Source organism: Xiphias gladius, chromosome 12 (genome assembly GCF_016859285.1).
Source record: "Xiphias gladius isolate SHS-SW01 ecotype Sanya breed wild chromosome 12, ASM1685928v1, whole genome shotgun sequence".
Lineage (NCBI taxonomy): Eukaryota > Metazoa > Chordata > Actinopteri > Istiophoriformes > Xiphiidae > Xiphias > Xiphias gladius.
In genome coordinates this window covers 2105270-2129683 of record NC_053411.1, presented here as the reverse complement: position 1 = coordinate 2129683, position 24414 = coordinate 2105270, and the positions used below count along the sequence as shown (strand labels likewise).

At 38.8% G+C, this 24414-nt stretch overlaps 1 protein-coding gene across 4 annotated transcripts in view; it reads left to right on the top strand.

Annotated features, from left to right (window-relative positions):
* The first annotated feature begins 272 nt into the window (after window positions 1–272).
* lrch4 (leucine-rich repeats and calponin homology (CH) domain containing 4) overlaps window positions 273–24414 on the top strand; it is a 57285-nt gene continuing 33143 nt past the window's right edge. For 2 of the 4 annotated variants that reach the window (XM_040140277.1, XM_040140274.1), the window contains exon 1: window positions 273–659. In XM_040140277.1, the coding sequence (XP_039996211.1) occupies window positions 488–659 (172 nt within the window). In that variant the 5' untranslated portion in view covers window positions 273–487. Of the gene's footprint in view, window positions 660–10429; window positions 10512–22813; window positions 22903–24414 lie in introns of those variants that run through there. The other 2 variants (XM_040140276.1, XM_040140278.1) reach the window with 2 other exon arrangements.

Sequence of the window (24414 nt, the reverse complement as noted above, 5' to 3'; positions counted from 1 at the left end):
TTTTATCACATCACATGAGATCATTAAGAAAGAGTCTTCTGAGCAGCTCCCTCTTCGTGATTGCATGTTGAATCTATACATTTTAACAAGCCTCCAATCAGCTCGATGCAGCACTCTTATGAAATATATGAAATGAATGTTGCGGACAAGTGATGACTTTTTTGTTCTTTGGGTGGCAAGTTTTGCACTATTATTTTGAAGGAAAGACATAGTCTTCCCGTAAAACTGTTGCGAAATGCTCGTGCTTTATGCAACTTCCTGACAGATTGACAGCATAAGCTCTCGTTTAGTAGTGGAACCGAAAGCTCCCGTCGTGTGAGGGCAGCAGCCAAAACTCCTATCGTTTACCGAGTTTTCTTGGATTTAATATTGTACTTTTAGAGAAGTTTAAACGGCGCTCAGTTTGGAGTTTAGAAGGATCTACGGGGTATGAAAGAGGAGCGGGAGCCTCAAACTAAGTAAAAGAGGAGATAGACCTGTCCGTTTGATGGCTGCTGGGGATGGAGCCCAGCTGCCGGCCACAGTAGCGGCCAGCCGGAGCGTGGAGAAGGCGCTTGAGGAGGCTGCCGCGAGTGGGGCTCTCAATTTGTCCAACCGCAAACTGAAAGAGTTTCCCCGAAGCGCCCGGAACTACGACCTGTCCGACATTACACATGCAGGTCAGTTTTTTTTTTCTCTGCCTTTTTCAACTTACAAAGCAGTACCAGCGAGCTAGCTGTTATTATGAGAACCGCCTTTTGTTTTATCGCCACCTGCTTCTTTCTTCGAACTGGGGAGGCGCATCCTCCCTCAACCCAGACACGTTTCACACAACTCCTTCAAATAACTCAACAGTTTCATCCTGTAGTCCTGATGACTACCGTAACTGGATAGCTAGTGAAATATCAAATAAGACTTCTTTCAAATCACCAGGACCAGCTTCTTGCTTTGGCACATGTACTCTTCGCCAAAATGTAGTTCTATCAATGATGATACATTTTTAAAAGTGGTCCGTTTCCCATCAAACTGCAGTGTGAGCTGAGTGTTGCCGTTAGCGTGCAGTGTGCACCACTTCAAGAATGTTCCTTTTTTTTTTTTAAATGAAAGTCCCTGCTTGTTGGACTATATGAAAGTCGAGCCATGTTCTGTGGGGTAGGAGTTTCAGCCTTTTGAAAGGAGGTTGGCGTGTTGTTTTCTTGAAGTGAACTTCAAAGAGGAAAATTAAGAGAAACGTCAGACATGCCAGTTCCCCTTCCTCAATATATCGTCTTATAAGCGAATGAAAACCTTCTGCATTTCCAGTCTCGCTGTCTCGTTTAATTTAACGTCTGATATTCTTTCACTAGTTCCTGTGTTGTTCACAGCTTCACACTTTGGGCTTTAACAGTAGTTTTGGTTGTGTTTAGTGTTTTCTGTATTGCATGATGAGCCCATAATGAAACATCATGGCAATCATTTACTAACCTGCCTGATTGTGTGTCACTGCATCTCACTGAGCTAAGTTGCACAGGACGGAAGAAGGCTACTGATAACAACAACAACAGAGAGTTAAACTTCACAGTGACGTAGGTGTGGACGACAGTGGATTAAAGGGAACTACCTTGGCCTTGCCTTGTTGAAAAGAGGATTACCCCATCCAGGTTGCTGAAATCAATCTGGCTACGCAGCAATTTAAACCAATAACAGCCTATGCTCTGCTGCTGCTTTCTGTGCTTTGGTAATTATGACCATCTGCTCATAACAACCCAGGTCTAGGTCCTGTGGGATGAGGAGGCCTGGAACACACGTAAACACACACACAGACAGGCACCTGGCACAAGAGCAACCCAACCCTAATGGAAGTGATGAATATATCCCATACCTAATGTAATGCCACGTGATTAGGATGTGTTTATCCAAGTGCAGGTCCTTGGATAAGTGAATAATCCAGCTAGGCAAATAAGTAAAATATATAGATATGGTTCTTAAAGTTAGGTTTACAGCGGCACTCCACTGATTGTACATAGCAATGTACAGTTTACTATTCATGAGAAGTAGTACTCAGCTTGTGAAAACAGTTGTATAATGTCTTTGTGGCTCTGGAGGAGCTTTGTCAAGTCTGACCAAATAACCTCTGATGACATCGTAGTGAAGTCATCAGAGTTCTCATCTTGGGCTTGGGGACTGAAAATGTTAAGTAGAAAAGCTGCGTTAGAACCTGGTGGCATGGAATTTGAAGACTTGGGCATTTGCCAGGCTTGGAGGGTATAATGAAAGATACCCTCGACTTGAATTATGGGAAGTATAGGATCCAGTGTTTTGGAGCTTGACCCATACCAGGGAATAAAAGTCAGGATATCTTGGCCGCAGCTGTGTCATTTATGATCATGGTCTTTTGCAAGTTAATACCATGAAGTGGTGCATGAGAGGGTCTAATGAATTCCTGAGCAAGTCTTTATCAGGTAACGTGAGTTTTCGAAGTATTCTTAATACTTCCAGAGGTCCAGTAGGGGTCTTGCAAGGATCCAGTTGTCCTATGCTGGAGTCCTGGGGAGTCCCCAGAAACTGAGGAACAAGTTAAATTACTCATAATTTTTATGTTAGTGTTATCTCCACTGAATGCAGACAGCTGTGCTGATAAATCAACATCATGAATTAGAGCCCTGCAGTTGACCTTTTTTTTTTTTTTACAGTGGACATATTGACTCATTAAATGTAGGTGTAACTCCATTCAAGTGTTCCACAGTCCACTTTTTGCTTTTTCAAAGCTTTCAACTGTATCCCAAGGTCTTCTTCAGAAAGGAGCTGCAAAATGTATTAGGTTTATTTTCATATGACCAAGAAAACCAGCAAATACTCACATTTGAGAAACTGGAACCAGTGAATTTCTGGAATTTGTGCTTAAAGGTGTAGCCCAGCAATTTAGTGTTACACTTCCAAGAATCAGAAGGGACAGAGACAAGAAAAAAAGAGATGGAGTAAAATAAATCATGCAGGAGAGTCCGAGATATCCTGACTTTTATCTCCAGTAAGGATTTTCCAAAATGCAAGTCTTCTGTAAAACACTCCCTTGCCCATGTCTTTTAAACTCCACACCTCCAGTTTGTAATGCAATCTTTCTGGTATTCGTTTGTATTTTCCAAGCCTGAGCAGAGGTAACCCTGATGAAATCACTATGACATCATCAGGGTTATAATTGCAGACTTGACAATGTTCATCCAGAGCCACAGAAGACATTAGACAACTGTTTTCAAAGAGTGAGTAGTAATCCTTGTCACTAGCAAACAGAACTTCCTGTGATAGATAGTGGAGTACCCCTTCAAAAATGAAGATTCAATGCATAAACAGATTTGTAATGTGTTCTTTGATTTGTTAATTCTTTATTCAAATCAGAATTCTGTCAAGTTTAGACTATTTAAGTTAGGGAAAGTTCTAGTCTGGCTACTTATGTGTAGACACAACATGACATTTATTGTTTTGTTAAATGAAAAAAACTGTTTTGTAGAAAAAGTGAGGTGAGGCATGGAGGAAGTATTGTTTTGGTATTGGTACGGAAACTAAGGTATGCTATCAGTACTGGTAAAAAATTCTTACAATACCCAATGCTAATTTGTCCTGCTGTGACGGATCAAAAAATATCTATTGTTAGAAAGGTCTGCAACAAGAATTCTCACCTTCCACAGAACACGGATTATCATATAGGAGTTTGGGAATTTTTGTTTCTTCCAAACTGGGGAAGTCTTGAAGTTTGACAAATTTCTGAGGGATGTGGAGGAATCTCAAAATACCACTTGGGACATTTTTATCATTTCAGTCAGCCTTGGCTTCACCTCCACTCTGAACAAGGCTGCGGCTGGCATCACTGCCATTCACACTGGCTCATGGTGACTCATATGTTATTCAGTCAGCTCTAATTCTTGGGTCATGCTCTGCTATAGACCCAGTTGTAGACATTTAGTTTTTAATGCATGCTTTTGCACCACTTAGAATATCTGTATGGTCATTTCTAGTATTTGAGTAATGAGATGCTCTCAGTTTCACTCAGATACCTGGTAGTTAGGTCTAGTCGCACAGACATTATATCAGCGGTGAGATACAGGGCCTGGCTGAGAGTCCTGCCCCTGCAACTTCTGTTTCTGTGTGTGCGTGTGTGATTGTGGGTGGTGACAGTCCTGGCTGATTCACCAGACTGTCATGATTTTCTTCAGCTATGTCTATCCAGGTTAGATTTAAACTAATCCTCATGTTAAGTGAGGAGGAAAGATACTTGATGAGGCCCTGATGCATTACCAGTACATTGTAAGCACATTATATACACTGTTCAGCCACAACATTAATTCCAGTTATTGGTTTTAATGTTTTGGCTGAATGGTGTGCGTATATGTTTTCATAAATATATATATCTGCAGACACTAGTCAGTAACTGGTGTTAATGTTGTGGCTGATCGGTGCATATGGATGTGCATTGGTACATGACATCCTTGACACTTGACACTTTAATCAAGGTTTAGATAGGCGCACGCGTATGATCAAACCTTTGAAAATGACAGAACCGCGACATTTAAAACAGAAATCAAAACAATTCTGTCTGCAGTTGTTTACACATCGTGTTGTATCAGGCTCTATTGTTGCTGCTTTCTGTAGTTGCACAATATGACAATATATACTGTTAGTCTAGGGCTGCAATAACCAATTATTTTCACCACTAATTAATCTAATTATCCTATTAATTTCTTGATTAATTTATTAATCATTTGGTTAACACATGTCAGAAATTGCTGAAACATGGCTGTTACACTTCCCTAAAGCCTTAAGTGACATTTTCTGACGTCCTGTTTTGTCTGACCAACAGTCCAAAACCCACAAATATTCAGTTTACTGTCACATAAGACAGAGAAAAGCAACAATTTCTCATATTTGAAAAGCTGTAACAAGGTAATGTTTGGTGTTTTGCTTGGTAAAAAAAAAAAAAAGATGAATAGGTTATCAAAATTGTTGTAGATTATATGACTAATTGTTTCAGGTGTAAATTTGTAAGCTGTGACAAAATTTGCGACATCAGTTATGCTTGGGTACCTGTCCGTCTAATATCTATGTGTGTAATAGGCCATTGTGGGCAATGTTGCAAATCAGTGAGCAGGACTGCTTTATGATTTTTGCACCAACACAAAAAAAGTTTCTTGATTTATTAAAGGTATTTTATTTTGCTGCTCGATATATATCAATATTGCAATATAAAAGTACACACAGTATACCACGAGAGGATTTTATCTACATCACCCACTCCTAATGCCTTTGATTCCAATATACCATTGTTGTCTGCTGTTAGCAAACACGCAAATCCACTAGACACACAGCAACATGAGCATCGAATTCATGTCTTTTTTTTTTTGGGCCAGCTGACTAATGTTGAAGTCCAATGTTTCTGAAGTCAAAGTTTCCTTCTCCTTTTACTGTAGCTCTGTTTTGGTCTCCCTTGAAATAAATATCTTGCCCTATAGCTGCTAAATTCTCCACTTCTTCCAGCAACCACTCCTTCATTTCTGTGATGTTTGATGCTGGAAAGGTAGCGACTGTTATCTTGACAGACAGCTCATCTTAACCAGAGTTAGTTACAGGGGGCAGGATATCAGTGAAGCTGTGCTGTGTTACAAAAAGCGATGAATATGCAGGTTAAACTGGGAGAAGACTCGGCTTTGGAGGCCCATTGGTGTTTATGATAACATCAGCCCCCCTTCTTCCCCACTGGAGCAGCTTCCCTCAGGAAGGTCAAAGGTTCACACACTCTCTCTCACACACACACACACACACACACACACACACACACACACACACACACACACAAAGAGGAGGACTTGGCTTGCGTCTTGCAGAGTGTTTCCCAGTAGCTCAGAGCGGTTGAAGGGAACAAAGCCCAGCCATTGTATGTTGTGTGCACCTTCTGGACTCATAAGTCTGTGTGTTGTTGCAGAGTGAATATACAGCCCAGCCTTGGGCAAATGCTTTTATAATTATGGTTTGCTCTGTATGGGTTTTGTATGGTATTAGTGTTCCTGGACTAAAGGTATCAAATGAGAGATATTTGGTGCCAATGTCAAATCACTTTCATGCCAAAAATGAATGTATGAGTAGGGGATTATGTGTGATTTATTTATTTATTTAGTCCAGTCCTATATGAGTGTGAAAATAAGTTTGGTTTTCAGGCACTTCCGTAATATTAAGCATCAATACTAATGTATCAGAGCTTTCAGAATAATCCTGTTTCCCAGTCGTAATTACCACTTGGATTTTGAATGGTGATGTGAGTGGCATTTACAAGTTGGAAGCTGGTAATTATGGTAAATCTGATGTCAGGAAGGCAGAAAGAGCCCTGTTTGCATGGGACTAGTAATAATTGCTGAGGTTGTCTGTGATTCTGTTCAAGTCAGCTGTTTATAGAGTCTAAAAAGAGCTGCAAGTGATTATGATTTTTCTTATTCATATACTGACTATTTTGTCAATGAATTGTTTTGTATATACAATGTCAGAAAATAGTGAAAATGCCCTTTATAGCTTCCCAGAGCCCAACAATGGGAAATGTTTAGCATTTAACTTGATCAAAGACTATCAAAATAGTCAGTTTTCTGTCAATCAACTAATTGATTAATGGAGTCATTGTTTCAGCTCTAAATCTTAAAAAAAACTTCATCAGTTTTCTGTCTCTGTTTCTAAGTGCAAAAATGATGAGCCTGCAGTGGAAATGATTGTTGAGAGTTTCGATAGCAAGATCATGGAGACTCATTTAGAGAGGAAGCAAGCTCAAAACATTAAGCATCACATTTGTGGCAGCATTTGTTAAGACCTCAGTTAAAGCGCTTGTCAGTTCATCTCTCTGAAGGTGGAAGTGAGGTAGGCAGTGTCTTTTTGTGACTTTCAAAAGTCAGTGATGCAGTGATTGGCCAGGTGTGTGGAGGTGTGAAAGTAGGCAGATGTGGTTAGATGACACGTCATACAACTTAGCAGCACACTGAGGGCTTTAAGGACCTGGTACAGTAACTTCAGTCCATTTCTGATCCCATCGCTCTCCATTAAAACACTGAAAGCACAGAGCATTGTGAGTGAGTGAAGTGTACAGCACACAAAATAAAATAAAAAAAGCAGCCAGCAGTCTCAGTTAATGATACAGTATGTCAACATGCAGCAAGTGGAGCTGCGTTGGGTTAAAAAGCAATAAAAGAAGAATCACTTAATTTGTATTTCAGTAACATTTTGCAGGTGCACCACACCTCGTATTTGCTGCCAGATGAAAACTGTGGTTGAACTTAAGCATTGTGTTAATGCTGTCCATATCCAAGTCCAGACCTTCCTGCCACAAGAGACCCACAATGTCTCTCCTTAAAATGCTTTTCGACTTTTATTGTAGGCCTAACTTATACCAAGTGAGCACTGTAGAAAATGTAGAAAATAACAAATGAAAACATCAGATGCTCAATATTAAAAGGCTTGGATTGGGATTGGGACATCCTCTTAGTAATAACCTTGATATTGAGTTCTTACTTCATACTTTATTAAAAAAATGATTGTTGGGGCCGACAAAGGCTCCTGTAAGTTGAATTTTAGTTTGCTTAGTAGCAGAGGCAATAGAGATGTTGTTGTATGGGCACAGTGTTAATAAACTGACCTCCAGTCTTTTATGACCTCTGGGGATGAGAGAGACAAGACCCTTTTGTTAAGACATGGAGGGGAGCTGGACAGCCAGCACACACACACACATCCATACCACCACAACCTAGAAGGCCAGCAGCTGACATAGAGACATAATGAATGAAAGAAGGAGGGTGTGTGTGCTCGTGCGTGTGTGCGCGTGTGTGTGTGCGTGCGTGTGCATGCGTGTGTGTGTGCGTAAGGGGGAGGGATATTTCCATGCCATGTCCCTGAAGAGGGGTTTACAATGAAGCCTGATGTTGGCCTTTGATCAAATATCCAAACTTTTCCCTGTTTTCCACATTGTTATTTCATGGATTTAATTTTTAACAGGGCTTAATTATTTTCCATTAGTCTACACACCCAGTGGCCCATTCTGAACTACATTTCATTTCTGTGAATTTAAGTGAAATACTATAAGATGTCCAGGGTGATTTAAAGTCCCTTTGGCCTGTGTCTTTCTTTTCTTTTAGGTTGAGCAGTTTGAAGGCCATAACAGTGGCTCTCTGTTAATGTCATTATATATACTGTTTAAAAAAACACTAAAATCCAGTGTTTGTAGTCAGCCTGAAATTCCTGTTAATTTCTTCCGCTCCCTTTTCAGGCACATATACCTAGAAAAAGTGAAGCTGTTGCTTGAGCTGAGTCTGTGCAAGGACTCAACTAATAAAGGTTAAAAGGCAGCTCCAAAAAACTTTGAAGCTTGTGAAGGGCGACAGCTGTGGTTAGCTTGGATGCACTGGATTCAAATTATGAGCCCACCTCATGGCAAAAAAAGTCCTGGCTTCAGCTATGTACATTATGACTGAGACTAGAGTTTACTACTAAAACTAAAACTAAAACATTGTGTAGAATACAGCTTTGACAGCTTTAACAACTCCTAGAATAGCTTCATACCACCATGGTATAGACTTATCAGCCCAGAACATAATTACCACTGCATCTGCATCAGATTTAGGCAGATAGCTAGGGGCTAGTAAATGACATTTCCTCCTTCTGGCCTCTTTGTGTCTTCGTAAGCTTAGGGGATCTTTGATCCCAATGTTGATGATGTTTTGAGACTAAATGATGAATTAGCCAGATTCATAAAACAGTTACCCAATAATTTCAGTTCTCTCCTTAACTCGTTCTTGTTGCCATGGGAGTTTGTGTGAACTTGACCACAACAGACCCAGGTGGTCAGTTAGTCAGTCCACCACTTTGGTCCACAGTGAAATATGTGGGCAAATATTAGGTGGATTACCATGAAATTTCGTAGAGACATTTGTGGTCCCTAGAGGATGAATCCTAATGATTTTGGTTATCCTTGACTTTCCTTCTAGTGCCACAATGGGGTTTACATTTGAGTGAAATATCTCAACAACTACTGGATGGATTGTCATGAATTGTGGCACAGGTGCAATCAGTCCACACAGAATTAATTGTAATAACTTGAAAACATAGTCCCCTCATTTTCGATCTAATTTCATCTAATTTTTCCAATACCTGCAAAACAGATGACGTTCCAATCAGCATAAGCTGTACTTTGCGTTTGCTGCTAATTAACATGTTAGCATGCTAACACACTAAACTAAGATGGTGAATATGGTAAATATACCTGTTGAACAAAATTAACATTGTCATTGTGAGCTTGTTAGCACACTGATGTTAGCATTCAGCTCAAAGCAGGGCTGTGCCTGAGCACAGTCTCACAGAGCTGCTAGCTTTTGTTAGCCATCTCCCTGCTCTTAAATGTTTGAGTGATTTGAAATGTTTTGAAACCAAGTAAGTAAGACCCTTCTCGCTTGCCCGTGTGTTGATGGAATTTAATCATAGCATTACATCATCTTATCTAAGATCCACACAGATTTTCATTGCTTTTCTAGTTTAACCATCCAGTGCTGCTAGCCAATTAGAGCAGATTTTCTTGAGGTGGCTAGAAGCAGCCAGGGACGCTTAATTAAAATACTATTAAATGAGACTTCGTACATGCATGTTTGTGCACCGCGTGTGTGTGTGTGTGTGTATGTGCGTGCATGCTTTCGTGTGTGTGTGTGTGTGTGTGTGTGTGTGTGTGTGTGTGTGTGTGTGTGTGTGTGTGTGTGTGTGTGTGTGTGTGTGTGTGTGTGTGTGTGTGTGTGTGTGTGTGTGTGTGTGTGTGTGTGTGTGTGTGTGTGTGTGTGCGCGTGCATGCGTCCCCACCCTGCATCTTCTATTTCCTCTGTGCTGCGGATGTGGGCTGCCTTTACATACAATCTTCACTTCTGCTTTGTCTGTCTTCTACTTTGAATCGTCACTGCTTTGCCTTCCTGATTGCCCCACAATTTCTGTCCGCCAACATCTTTCCATCCAACTGTCCATTCAAGCCCGTCCTAAAGGACTTTTGTTGTAAATGTCACAGAAGATAAAATGCCAGATGGGTCTGCTTCTGTTAGGTGGAATGAACCAACTAGTCAACTAATTCAAAAAAAGATGTTCATGGGGAAAGTGGAGAGAGTCTTTCATGAACTGATGAATACTGGACAAGTTGTTAATGTCAGCTGATGAATGACAAGGCTTGTATAATTATAGAAAGAAGCTCTGCTCTTATAGCAGAGAGCAGCGTGTACATCTTCATGCATTGTTGCATTAACAGGGACCAGAGGTTATTTTTCAGTTGACCTCCTTTTTTCCAATGGAGGGTAAATGAGGCTGCAGTATGCTCAATTCTTTGGCCACGCTTTTATTTACAGTATTTTAGTTTCATGTCTGAAAGCTCTCTCTTTGTTGACTCTCTGTCTAAAACCTGCTGGTGTGTTTTCCCTCTCAGATCACAACAGCTGTCGGGGAGGGGGAATCCCTCCCTAGTCCCATGGGAGGTAACCAGAGAAAAAGGCAAAGACATAGAGGCTGTAAGACAACATTACCAGTCTGCCAACAAATATATACTGTGCCATACATACATTGTGTGTGCGTGTGTGCGTGCGTGCGTGCGTGCGTGTGTGTGTCTTAGAACTCCTCCACAGTTGCTATAGCCATTGTTCATTAGGTACTGACTCTGTTGGTCGATAGCATGTTATTATGCAACTGGATGGCAGCAGCTAGGTTATGAGGATGAAAGTGTCGCTGTGCAACCAGTTTTCAACTGGCTGAAGACTGCCAAATAGAAGAAACAATGAGCTGTATTTTTTCGGTGCTTTCTGAGCATTTCAAGATTTACATGTGCTGGAGGGAACTTTCATAAGTTGCATCATATCTGACGCTTGAGAGAGACATTGCATTCGCAAGCTAACCTCTAAAGTGGGAAGTATTTTTTTCCAGAGTTGTTGATTGCTTGTTCTTGTTTTTTTTTTTTTTTCTTCTTAAACTACATTACGTTTTAACAGACCAACTGGTATGGCCTTTGGGTCCACGTTCTCCTAATTCATTAAGTCATGTTCCACACGTAGGCTAACATAACACCCATTCAATTTTATTTAGTCCCATTCTCTCTTAACAGTTTCCTGATCAGGGTTGTGGGGAGCTGGAGCCTATACTAGCTCACACTGAGCATTAGGCAGATATAATAATCAACAACATTTAAATTAAGGCTGCAACTATCAGTTATTTTCATTACTGACCAATATATCGATTATTTTCACAATTAATTATCTGTTCTGTGAAATCTAAGCAAATCTTGAAAAATTCCCCTTTTTAGTTTACCAGAGCCCATAATGTTTCAAATGTTGGTTTATTTGACCAACAGTGCAAAACCCAATGATATTCAGTTTACTATCATCGAAAAAATAAAAAAAACAGAAAATAATAATTTGAGGTTGGAACCAGTGAAGTTTTGCTATTTTTGCTTGAAAGTTGCTTAAATGATAAATCATTTGATAAATTGTTGTCCATTAATGATTGACTAATACGTTAGACTAGCTTTTAGTTTAGACTAGCTTTTAGTTTAGACTAGCGTATAGAAATAATTAAGGTCAGGTAAGGGGTTTGCCACAAGATGCAAGGCAAAGACCACATGACCAACAAAGCTACAGGCATTGGTAAATTGAAGGATACTGGCACTGTAAAACTGCATGTCTTAGTATGTATAATCATGCTTAAACAATACTTTAACATAAAAGCACTGTTCTGAAAATTTGCTCATATGCTCATGATCCACTCAGAATGGACCACTGTTTTAAAGGATAACATTATTAGGCATTATTCTATATTTTTGTTAGTGCGGACAAAAAACCCATGGAAAGATCTAAACCAACTGTTCTATTAATCTCGCAATACTTTCTGTATTTCATTTTTCGACATTGACCTCACCTCTGTCTCAAAGGTAATTTAGCTCCATAAAGCTATAACAGGAAACATTAACAGGCAACACAATCTTGTTTTAAATGTTTTGACAATTCATAATATAGATAGACAGGATGATATAGAGACTGGCGCAAAGATGACCTAAACCAGAGGTCTCAGGCTAAATTTAAAACCAGGGAATGCATGCAAGGGTCTCTACTTTCTTTATTTCCTTTATTTTTTGTGTTGTAGCTGCTGTCTGCACCAGGATCAGCAGGCAGCCATTAGTTAATGGGCCTCACTCCCATTCCTCCTGGACCTATGCTTGTCCTACAACACGATGAAACACTATAAGAGTGTGTGTAAATAATCTAATGGTGTGGAGTTGACTGCTGGTGAATAATGAAAGCCAAGGCCATGCCTTATGTAACCCAGCAGATCCATTAACTCCCACCGTGTTTGGTGTCCAGATGGCTGATTCACTAAGGAAGTCGGTACATGATAGAGGTTAGAAAAGGCATGGGGCCTTGGAGGGGTGGCAGTGACAAGGTTTGTTCACAGATGTATTCAGATCCTATAGAGTTATTGTAGGATTACTGTAACATTTTAGTTAATAAAATCAGCTCATCACAGAGACGATGATTGTGCAGTGAAAGTTGCTGCCTTCACTTTTCATAAGGATACCAAATAAAGGAAGTCCAGAGACCTTTTTTTTCCAGCAGCATTTTACTAAACTGAAAGATGACCACTTGGACCACAGATTTATATAAGGTGTAGTAGTGAGTAATGGCATGCAGGGAACTTCAACTGCAAACACAGATCTTGTAGAAACTGTGATGACCGGGGATTAAACCATGACAGCAGTCTGGTATAAATGGGTCAGTGAGAGTTGAATGCATGTTCATTATCCTGCACTGTATATGGAAGTTTTATAAAAGGGCTCTTGCTCTTGAATTACTTCAGTAGTATTGATTGCGGCTTCAGACAGAATTTATGCTGTTGGGGATTACAAAAATGCTTGAAGTTGGTTGGAGTATGAAGGTTTTTGCATTAATTTGATTTGAGTTCTGCCATTGTAACTGTCAATGCTACCACTCTTAAATGGTTTGTCTTGTACCTCTCTTATAAGGCCATTTATTTTCTGTCACAATTGGCCTCTATTCCTCTTTTGTCCAGTTACTTGCTGTCTTTCTCAAGCTTCTATCCTTGGTCCTATACTGTTTTCCATGCATTTTACACTTCGGTCACATTGTCAGCCGGTACAGTGCTTCCTACCATTTTTATGCAGATGATACCCAGTTGTAACTTTCTTTTAATCCTCGTGATTTTAGCAGACTATCAAATTTGCATAACGGGAAAATATGGATAGTCCTAAACTATGCAGTTGAATGTTGACGAAAGTGAAATATTAATTATTGCTGCTACTCCCAAAATAGTAAAACATTCCTTGGGTTGCAGGCTTTTTTATTTTTTTTTTTTTTTTTATTTTGTTTCTCACATTACAACAAAAACTTCTTCTTTTCTTTTCTTCAGAAGGATTGCAAGATACTGACATAGATGACAGATGACACATACATTATATTATAATATATAATGCATGCCTAAGGCAGGGCCCAGTTCTGAACTCTTAAAAAAAAAATTCTTTTTTTTGATACTGGGGGGTCGGCTTTTTTGTTGTAATTTGTATTTATAGCCACCTCCTATTTTTGTATTTATAGAAGTCTTTGGTTTCAGCTTGTCAGATATGATTATTTGGTGATTATTCGTATTGCCATACAATTTTGTTCATACATTTAATTTTTTATCTAACAATTTCAGTGATCCCCTGACTTTTTGTGTAGCGGCACCAGGAGAGTTTTCACTTACCCAGTGAAATATGTCAAAATATACACAATGACTGGCAAAAAAGTTTGTATATGCATTCATGGTATCCAAATGATATATCTGAATGAATTTGGTGATCCCTTAAGTTTTTGTCTAGTGCAACGATCAGGTTAATATTTGTGGTTTGATTGAAATATCTCAACACTTTTTGGATAGATTGCCATGAATTTGGTACACACATTCATGTCCCCCTTAGAATGAATAGTAATAACTTTGACTACCTGAGATTTCATCCAGTGACATTCCCATTTTGTTTTGCAGACATACTTTATCTTTATTTACACCACTTGATCTGGCTGACGACCCCCAAGACTGACCTTTGACAAAAGTCTAATGTTAACAATCATGGAATAAATTTTTATCTTATGTCACACATGGCCTTTAATGGCCATTTATGGGACATCGGTAAATTGTAGCGACAGAATATAACCTGGGTTACACTCTCCCCCTTTAAACTGCTTGTGTCTCTGCATGCACATCAGTCACCTGTAGGCAACACTGGAATTGCAGAAATACTAATACTATATTTATAATATTATATTTATAATTTATAATTACTTTATTATTTTTATATTTTATAATTACTCCATTTTATTTTGGGCCCGTTATACTGTCTGACTATGCTTGTAGTGTATTGCCCTTTTTGCATGAACACACTGAACTTTGCTTACAAAAACTAAAGCAAAGCCTGCAGTCTGTAGGAGGGAAAGAGGAGAGAGAAGCCGGTGGAAAGAAGCAAGGGTGCAAGATGGACGGGGAGAGAAGTTGGTGTAGGAGGAAAGAGACAGATTGAGTGGAGGACAAGTGAATGAGTTTCGACTTGATTTCTACAGTAGATCAGGAAAGGAGAGTTACTCTCTATAATCTATTATAGACTGAAAACTAATGTCAGGAAGTGTCTAACGCCACCATCTTTACCCACTTGCTGTGAGGAAACATCCCTTCTTCGTCTCTTGTAGCCAGTTTTTCCCAGCACAGTACTCTGCCCCCACATTAAATCCCATCTCTATGTTCAAAATATGGGGAAAACTAAAGGTAATGCGAATAAAGGTATTGACAGTAATCATAACAAATTATAATGGTTGAACCATAGTGGTATTTTTTTGTTTTCTATTAAAGTAACATTCAGTCTCTGTGCTTTCAGTACAGACTGATGTGTAACTTCATCAAAAGTCTGACATGTCCCAAAACAATTTCATTTACATGTTGTATCTTGTTATCTAGCTGAGTCACCTGGATCTTGGATCGTCACAACATCGACTGCAGACCTGGCAACCATACAAGTCCTCTGAGATGTTGTCAATACATCAAGCAGTTGTTGCGCAATAAATATCTCAAATGCATACTGCTGATACCACACTTTTGTGTATTTAACATGTGATGTTAAAAATTTGTCTTTCACATCATAGAACAACTAAAACATTTGTTCTATGATGTTGAAAATAAATAAAAAAGCTGTTGAACTATTGAAATGTGATTTTTTTTTTTTTTTTTAATTAATTAATTAATTTAAAAAAAAATAAATGTATTTATTTATATATTTATCCACTTTGGACAGAGCTAGGCTTCCAGTTTCCCGCTGCTTCCAGCCTGTGTGCAAAGCTAGGCTAAACATGTTAGACCTTTGGTGGACACAGGAATGAAGTTCGTATTGGAATAAAGATATCCTAATCCCAAGATTTTCGTACTGGTGCTTTCCAGATCTTATGACCATATTGCATGGAGTTCTTGAGACAATGGCACTTGCTAAATTGTCATCATGTGACGTAAGCGTAAAACCTCGGTCGTGTGATGCTGTTATTGGCTTTTGTCTGGTGTTCACAGATGGCTAGTGTTGTCTGTTTCTGGTGTTCATTTACAGTGTTTCCCAATTACATATTGCATACTAATTATATACAGTATCCTTTTCCCAGGGCGAACACATTACATACTCAAAACCTGCTTATATTTACTATACAGAATGGAATTGGGACACAGCTTCAGTCTCTTGTCCAAGGTCCTTGCTGTTTCACGGATGTAGAGCTCCCCTAAGTTTCTGCAAGTATTGTTAGACACCACTCTAGTCCTCCTCTTTAGAGGGTTGTGTCTTTAGGATGTACCAGCAGAGATCTAAAGGTGTTAAATAGTTTGCTATAAGTATTGAATCCTTGTGCCTTGAAGACTATGGCTAGATGTTCCAACAGGCCAGTCCGATAAGGGATGCATTTGGTGTTCCCTGCTGATTTAGCAGTGTATGTTTTCATCTCCAGTGAAGTTTCATAAACCCTTTATTGTCTCCAGAGGGAACTGTGTGAAATCTGACAAATGTCCTCAAATGATGTCACTTGAGTCAGTGTGGCTTGCGTCTGAAGACTGCAAGTTTGAAAAGTAAAAAAAAGGGGAATGAAGAGTTAGAAAGAATACAGCTTCCCTGTCTGTCACTCAAGGATATAAGCTTTACATAGTAAGGATTAACAGTGTCACTGTAAGAGTGATTAACCTGGACATCATGTATTTGTCTCCGTTTGCACACTCCGGCATAGTCATGGAACATTTTCACCCACACGCATGTACTTACAGCTGTGGTGCTCAGCTTCTGTCTACAGTGCTACTCTGCAGCTCGGTGTAACTAACACTGTAACAGGAATCAACACTGCCACATCCTGTCTTACAGCAGACAGAGAGTTGTGTTGTCATTGGCAACATGGTGAAATAAACCCGAACAGCATCAGATTGAATGACAGGCTTGGATGCCTTTCTATCATTTTAAATAAGACAGGGTAAGATTAAGGTGTGGCTGGTAGGTACAGGGCACTGTTTTGAAACAAACAAACAAAGACATGTTTTTATTTATATATTTATTATTTTTGTATTTAGGGGAACAATCATGAGAAATGAATAACCTGTTATATTTAAGATTAAATATTTTAATACTTTGTAAGTAATAAAATAGAATAAAGATCAGATCTCTGGTTATTCAAACCAACATAAGATCAACATAACCAACCATCTAGCTAAGTGACTCTGGGTGATAGACAGGATGGAGTACGTCCCTCTGCCCCAGACTTCTCATTGGTCAGAGAGGTTTCCACACATTTTATTCAGTATCATAGTAGATAAACAAAGCCACCACTGTTTGATACGCTCCACAAAATTGAATTAAGTTTCATTAGCTTTGAATAAATGTCAGTCCAGCTACCCCATTGAAGCTGCACTACTATATTTTTCTCAGGTCATGGTGGAGACCAAAACAGACCTAAAAGCAGAGTGAATATTGGACTTATATTCATCAGGTTGACACAAACTTAACCCTAAATGAATGCTAATGTTACTCTGTGTCTGCTGGATGTGGAAATAAGCAGTTGTTTGCTAACACATTAGCCATGTCAACATAAAGTAAGATCATAAACATGCCAAATATGTTTGATTTCACCTTGTTGTGGAGTTCTGCCACCAAGTGGCCAAGAAAAACTGATTACTGCTGCTTTAATGGAATTAGCACTTCCTACTTATATAGTTGCACAAGTAGAGAAGGGTCGTGAAGTCAGTGAACTTGTTCAGCAAAATCTATCTAAAGTTTGTTAACATTAGCGACCTTAAGCTGCTGGTCTGATCTACTGGTCTGGTCTACTGATGTTTTTTAATGCTTATAAAGCTAACCTTAATTTCCACCAAAATATAAATAATTGCATTGTTGAGAATGGCTACAGGTTCCTCTAAGTAGTAACCTTTATTTTGATAAAGACCCATCACTTTTGGGTATGTCATCTGCTGGTTCAGTTTGTTTGTTATTTTTTTGTTATGAGTATTGTAACATTAAAAAGGCAGATACATTGGAAAGTAGTAAAATTTTACATTTGAAAATGTTGCATATTATTTCAGAAAATTTTGGACAGATTTCGCAATTGGCAGTAAGTGATGTCTACCCATAGTCCTCTCCCTGTGAATCAGTTGTTTCTGGCCCTTCAGTTCTGTGGATTAAACCAGTCAAGAGCTGCACTTTTTGTTGAGTCACTCCTCTCGAGGTTTTGTTGTCTTGGCATCATTGTGGTCGGCCTCTTTGTGTTTTTTCATCCTCTTTCTGGCTGCTTTTCAGCTCTTTTGTCCATGCTCTCCTGCTGATATTATCCGCCTGTTACTCATTCTCTCCACCCCTCCTTCTCTACCCTTTTTTATGAACCTCACCTCCCTTCTTCAGAATGTGATATGAGTATAGTATTCATTTTATGAATACACAAATACACCTCTGTACACATAGGGAGGCCCAGGGTCCCTCTTTTCTTCAATTTCAGTGTTACACTGAGGACTGGGTGGAGTGTGAAGAATCTTGGCTGAGGGACATGGAATACATTTACAAGCTTGATGCTTTTAAAATTGACATTGTTGGTACTTCATCAACACCACACAAGTTTTGAGATGAGGTGAAGGTACAGTCTATGAACATGGACAGTTCAGAAAGCTTTAATATTTATATCAGACACCATTAAATATCTTGGTAGAGAGTGGGTTTCTAGTTCTAGCTAATCAGCTTTAAGAAGGTCAGTGGGGTTTTGGATAAGAGAAGGCTGTCTTTTACTCCCCTCGACACATGTTTTTCAGACTATTTAGTCCTCTTCTTTGCAGGCTAGTGTGGAGGGAGAAAAGCATGGATTTACTTCTCTTGTCTTATTTTTCCTTTTACCCTTGTCTCAGATCTTCATTAGTTGCTCACATATGCCATGTTAATTATTTGCTGTTTTTTTTTTTAACTTTTGCTTGCTTGTTTTTACTTTGCTATTCACTGAAAAATGCAGACTCTTTATGCCCTTATCATGCTCCTTAGAACTCAGTCACATCCCTAAAGCAGGTTCTGGCATTCATACACCTGATATCCTCTTATTTCTAATGATATTTCTTGGGTAAGCGTAACAAGTTACAGGGAAACACAGGAGACGCACAAAATAACAGGAACAAAATATCACAACACAACAGCCCTGCAGTAAATACTATTTATATTATTCTTATAATTTATACTATTTTTTTAGATTGTGTTAAAGGAGTCGATTAAACTTTGGGTGTTTTTGAAGCGGCACTGTAAGTTGTTTCTGGCAGTTTGGCCACTGAGATACTGAAAGGACCTCTATAGGTTGATCAGTGCTAGGTAGCAGGAAAGTGCCATTACTTACTAGGTCTTTTCGCCAAGATCAATTTTAAGGTGGTATTGTCCAGTTCTGGGAGCTAAAGCACAGAATTACTCTAGCTTTCCATCTATCATGGGTGACCTTCAGGTTGTATCATAGTTATAGCTTTGAATAGTCATCTACAAACAAAGTCAAGGTTGAAAGTAGGGATGCCAATTGTAACCAATTTCGCCAATAGTCGGCCGAGTTATCAATCAATAGTTGGTTAATCATTAACAATTTTTGAAATACAGTGGTCTTTTTCCATGTCAATGAAATTAAACAATTTTTAACCACTAATGTTACTTATGTTCAGCGCAAATCAGAGTAAATTAGGAACTTTAAAGAACAGATAAAGTAAACCCCGATGTACTTGAATTATAAATGAAACAACACCAAATAATTACTTAATATAAAGTCACAGAGCTTCTACTCCCATCTGTCTCCATTCAACAAATGGCTAGACAAAATCCTAAGCATTAAACAGAGCAAAAATGCTGCACAACTTCCAGGCTTCACTTGAGAACATCCGTTAGATCAGATTGAACATGTTGGAAATATCTAACAATTAAAACAGTGTCTGACCCATTTTTCCTTTATCACAGGGGCTCTAGCCTTCAACAGTAAATAACCTGTAACGTTTTCGAATAAACATGAAACAGCCTACTGCCCCACAGCAGACTCTGGTTTTACTGGTTTTGTATATTATAGTACAGAACCTTATCTACATGGTAAGAGTGACTTATGTGTTGTTTGCTGTAGCTAACATTAGTAGCTGCCGGAAAAACCTGCTCAGGTGGCACACATGTCCTGGGGGTGCACAAATACTGTCGTGCCAGCTTCATCAGTAATTACAAACGTTATCCAGTCCATTTTGGCATTAGCATGAGCCATACCTACCTAGACCACGGCCACTGGTGGCCAGCCACTTGAAATAAACTCCATGGAATTTTCACGACTTTATGCTGCAGTGTTCACTAACAGAATGGCAACATTGAGCAAAGAATGCCAAGCTGCAACTTACTTCTTCCTTTGATGGCAAGGAGATGTGTTTGATGCGTAACTCAATCTCAATTAGACAGTTAGAGGCACCTAATGGAGCAACCGGGCACTACAGCAAACTACAGTACACTTTCTGACAGTTAAACTGCACATCCTCATTTTCTGCATTGTCAGTTAATATACTTCTAATTGATTATTAATTGCAATGTATCAACAATCAATTAATAATTGAAATCCCTAGCTGAAAGATGTCAAATCAGAGCGGCGTGCAATACCGTGTTGCTGCAACGTTAGATGTTTTTTCTCTCAATAGGAAAACAATAGTTCATGCTGCCTTTGATCATGTGTAGAGGACTTTAAGTGCTAGTTTGTATGATCTTTAGTCCGGCTATGTCTAAAGGCAAAAGTGTTAATACCTGTTTCAAATAATCACACTTAAAGGTGGGCCGAAAAGTCTGCCATTATAGTGACGAGCCACGAAATGATCATCCTTCAGATAGGTGCACATTCCCAGACTAAACTCGAAAACATTGTATATGTAAAAAGTGACAGAGGTAGCTCTGGAGAGTAAAGAATGGAAAAAATATAGCTTAAGGGAGAAATTCAAACTCTGTCTACTTTCACACCTTTGCAAACCAAACCATCATTTGTAAGGTAAGGCAATCTGCTCTGGATTGTTGTCTGAATGTTTTTGTAGTTTAAACAGCTCAATCAACAGACATGCCTCCTCTCCAACTGATCCTGTCACATTCTCCCAGTTTAACTTCCATGCATGTCATATCTATGATTTAAGCTTATCAAGTTTGTAGTTTTGAATCAGGACCTTCAGCGTTTGGATCAAGTAGCTCATGAAAAAGAAGGTGTGTCAAATTTAAAAGCCTACACCTGTTATTTTGATTTCCCAAATACATATATTATCAACACTGCATATCTTCTGCTGCTATAAATATAATTATTTTTACTATGTGTACTGAGAATCTTTGGCACAAAACTTTCTTTTGGGATGAATTAAGTTCTTATTGCATTTTCAGCTTGTTGCTTGAGTGTGCACTGGGCAGATGTGTAATTTACGTAAATATTGGGCCTTGGTATCAGCCTGCACTCAGTATTAGATATCTTGGATCCAGATCGGGGCCAAAAAAACTTTATAGGGAGATCTCTAAAACATACTGATGTCTTCACTAGCAACAAAATTTTTCAGGGGTGTAATGGCTCCCAAGTGATTTTGTTGTGCACATTATGAAGATTTGTTGCCCCAAACCACACCTGGCTTACGCAAAACCAACATGAATTTGACTGCTATGGTTCTCTGAAGGCCAGTATCCGCCCCATGAACTGCTCACACAGCATGACATAAGATGAGTTAGTCTGTGGCTTTTTATGGCAGGACGGCTTGAAAGGTAATAAGATTTGCAAACAGATTAGTGTGTTAATTGACTTTGACAACGTGAATCAGTAATTGCGCAGGCGTGTACATTCTACTGATTTATATTGAAGTCTCAAATATCTTTTGAACATCTCAGTTTTAGATTGATATATAAGATCTATTGTTATCATTGGAAACATTGGGAAGTGAAATAAGTGCTGAACCACCAGTCTACATGATGTCTGACCGGAAGAATGGTGTACAAAGAATCCATAAACCTTTGAAAACTTGTGAAAGTGTATTGTATATTCTGTTGTACAATGAAGTGAGATTTTGGAACAGAAGATTAAAGACTTGTCAGATTATGTCAGTGTGTTGAACAGTACCTCTGTGAGGCCTTACGTCATGAAATACGATCTGAAATACGAGACTGTTGTTGCATGTATTCAATTTTTAAAAAATTTTTTTTTATTGTGAATTTGCTTGTTTTGATGTACTGATTGGGCTTTCCTTGTGTTAAGAGACTTGGATTTACAAGACCCCTGCTTACCAGTGTGTTGTAAATTCTACAGGTCAATGGGTCAGCAGTGATGTAAGTGTCTGAAGTAGATCCTGCTCCATCACAGCCTGGCCTGTAATTAGACAGAGTATTCTGCTCTGACAGTCCAATCCTTCTCTTTCTGCTGATCCTCTGAAATCCTCTGACACTGTTTTAGGCTCTATGATCTTGCTTCACAATTCCACAGTGTATATCTCTGCCCTTTTTTAAAAAGTATGGAAAGGTTCAGAAGTCATTTAAAATGCCATAATTGCTTTTGACATTTAATTTTGACTAAACAATCCTATCTTAAGGAATGTTTATAAGCTTTTGATGGAACTTAAATCCATATCACATGGTCAGTTGACATGCAAGCTTTGGTAGCTGTTATATATCATCCATCGCACTATTAGTCAATAGATCCATCTCCAGGAATACCGGACAAACTTAGTCAGCTGCTGAAGGCCACGTGATAAGGTCGAAAGCTCTGGAAAAAGCTTACACATAGACTTAGAGCCAGGATTTTTTTGTCCAGCAACTATTTCCAAGGTAAAGAATTAATTTTTAAGTTTCATTTTGATATAGTTATATAGTCAGTTAATGGTGATGTGCAATTTTTTCCATTGAGTAATATTTAAGAAGAGGTAGATTTGGAAAGTGTAAATAAAAGCCTTTAGTTACATTTACATTCACCATTAACACTCATTTCCTTGACTATGACCTCCTTGGCAGTCACACTTAGGTTTTACTATTAATTTGACTATAATGGCTTTTGCATGTCAAACAATTAGATTAGTTGCAAGTTGGATGCAGGTTCATCATACATATGCACATTAGCAGTGTGCAGAAAACTGCTGCTGTACTGCTCTGTTGGGTTTAAACTTTTAAAGCCTGTTGCACATACACCACAATCAGTGATTTCATAGCAGGTGTTTTCCATTAGCTGTCAAAGAGGGTCCACATGTAGATCCAGCAAACACTGACACTCGCCAGGGTTGGAGTAGTCAGCACTGATAAGCAGGAAAAACTGTGGCTTCAATGTAGCAAACAAAAAAACATGAACAAAAGAAAAGTATGGTACAGGACAAGGAAAGGTGAGGTCAAAGATAGTTTCCTGAAACTTTCTAAAAACCCACATACCCTCATAAAGAGGTACATACACATGTTCTGGCTTGTGTGCATCTACTGCAGACCTGCTGCCGACTTTCAGGAATACCGTTTCATTTCTCTTCATTGATTCAGCCTAAGAGTACTGAGTGACATGTCCATCCTGAGTTTGTTTTTGTTTTTTTTAGTTGTTTTTTTTTTAAGGCCAACAAAGAAGTTGCAGTAGTGGCTTTTAGGAACAGAGTTTTTTCCACAGTAGTCAAAGAAATATGCTGATTTTAAGTTATTTCTGTAAGTTGACTAACAACAACCTCTACAGATATATCTTGTCCAAGCTTGTTATTTCTGCGGCCATTTTTTCTGTCACTATTTTTAATGAATGTAGCTAGGTAGTTGTGTTGGAAGGTGACTTATACATTCATAACACTGCCTACAAAGCTCGGATAGTGAACTGTGATTTTTTTTTTTTTTCTCCCCCCCATTTACCAAAGTTCCTAGAGGCAGTAGGAGCAGCAATTTTAGTGGCAGCATTATTATTATTTTTTTAAATACCTGATTATTCAGATAATATCATTTTGTTTTAATTAATGAATTTATTTATTAATTTTTTTTATTTTTTAATCTTGATTATGATTAATCTGTAATTGATCATGAATGTGACAGATCGTCGATAAAGTGAACTGGTTAAAATTTGCATCCCTAGTACCAACATTTTGATTTTGTTAGACATGATTTTCCTGAAACCTACTTAAGCCAAATACACTGTATAGGGGCACTTATTTTGCTCATTTAAATCAGTTTCAAAAGTCTGTTGACCATTGATTCAGCCTATAACACATTAGCCTATATATTTGTCCTCCAGGCCTTGATGAAAAATCTCCCAACCAGAGTTAATTTGCCTATGACAAATCAAACCAGGCTTTGAAGCGTTTGTCTTAAGTAAGGTAAGAAATGGCTACAGTCATCTCCTTTAGCTATTTGGCTTTAAGGCTCTTTGTTTGCCCTGGGTAGGGAAGCCAAATCACAGGGCAGAGAAGCCAAATCCAATCACAAATGGTCACTTAAATCACATTTAACACAGACAATAATGCTAGCTGTGAACAGTCTCAGCTGGATTTAGACAATCCTGAAAAAAAATGCAAATTCTTAACAGGCTATATGTGTGTCAGCTCTTTAACCGGATGTTTCGACTTCTTGTCATCCAGACTTATTGGACCTCCTGCTCATCGTAGAGCTTTGTTGGGCTGACAGAGTTGGCTCTGGACCATCGAGCAGTCTGTTTAAAGCCAGCGAGCGTCCTGCTGTCTGAGCCATGGCAGGCTAGTTAGAAATTGGACATTATACTGCTTCTCTACTCCCATTCCAGAGCACATGCTTTTCCCATGATGCTCATGCTTAGTTGTTCTGGCTGACAACAGCTACAAGGACATTTTGGCAGAAATGCCTCCTGGGGAAAAAAGTGAGCAGGAGGGTGCCTGAGACTTTTCAGTTGTTGATGG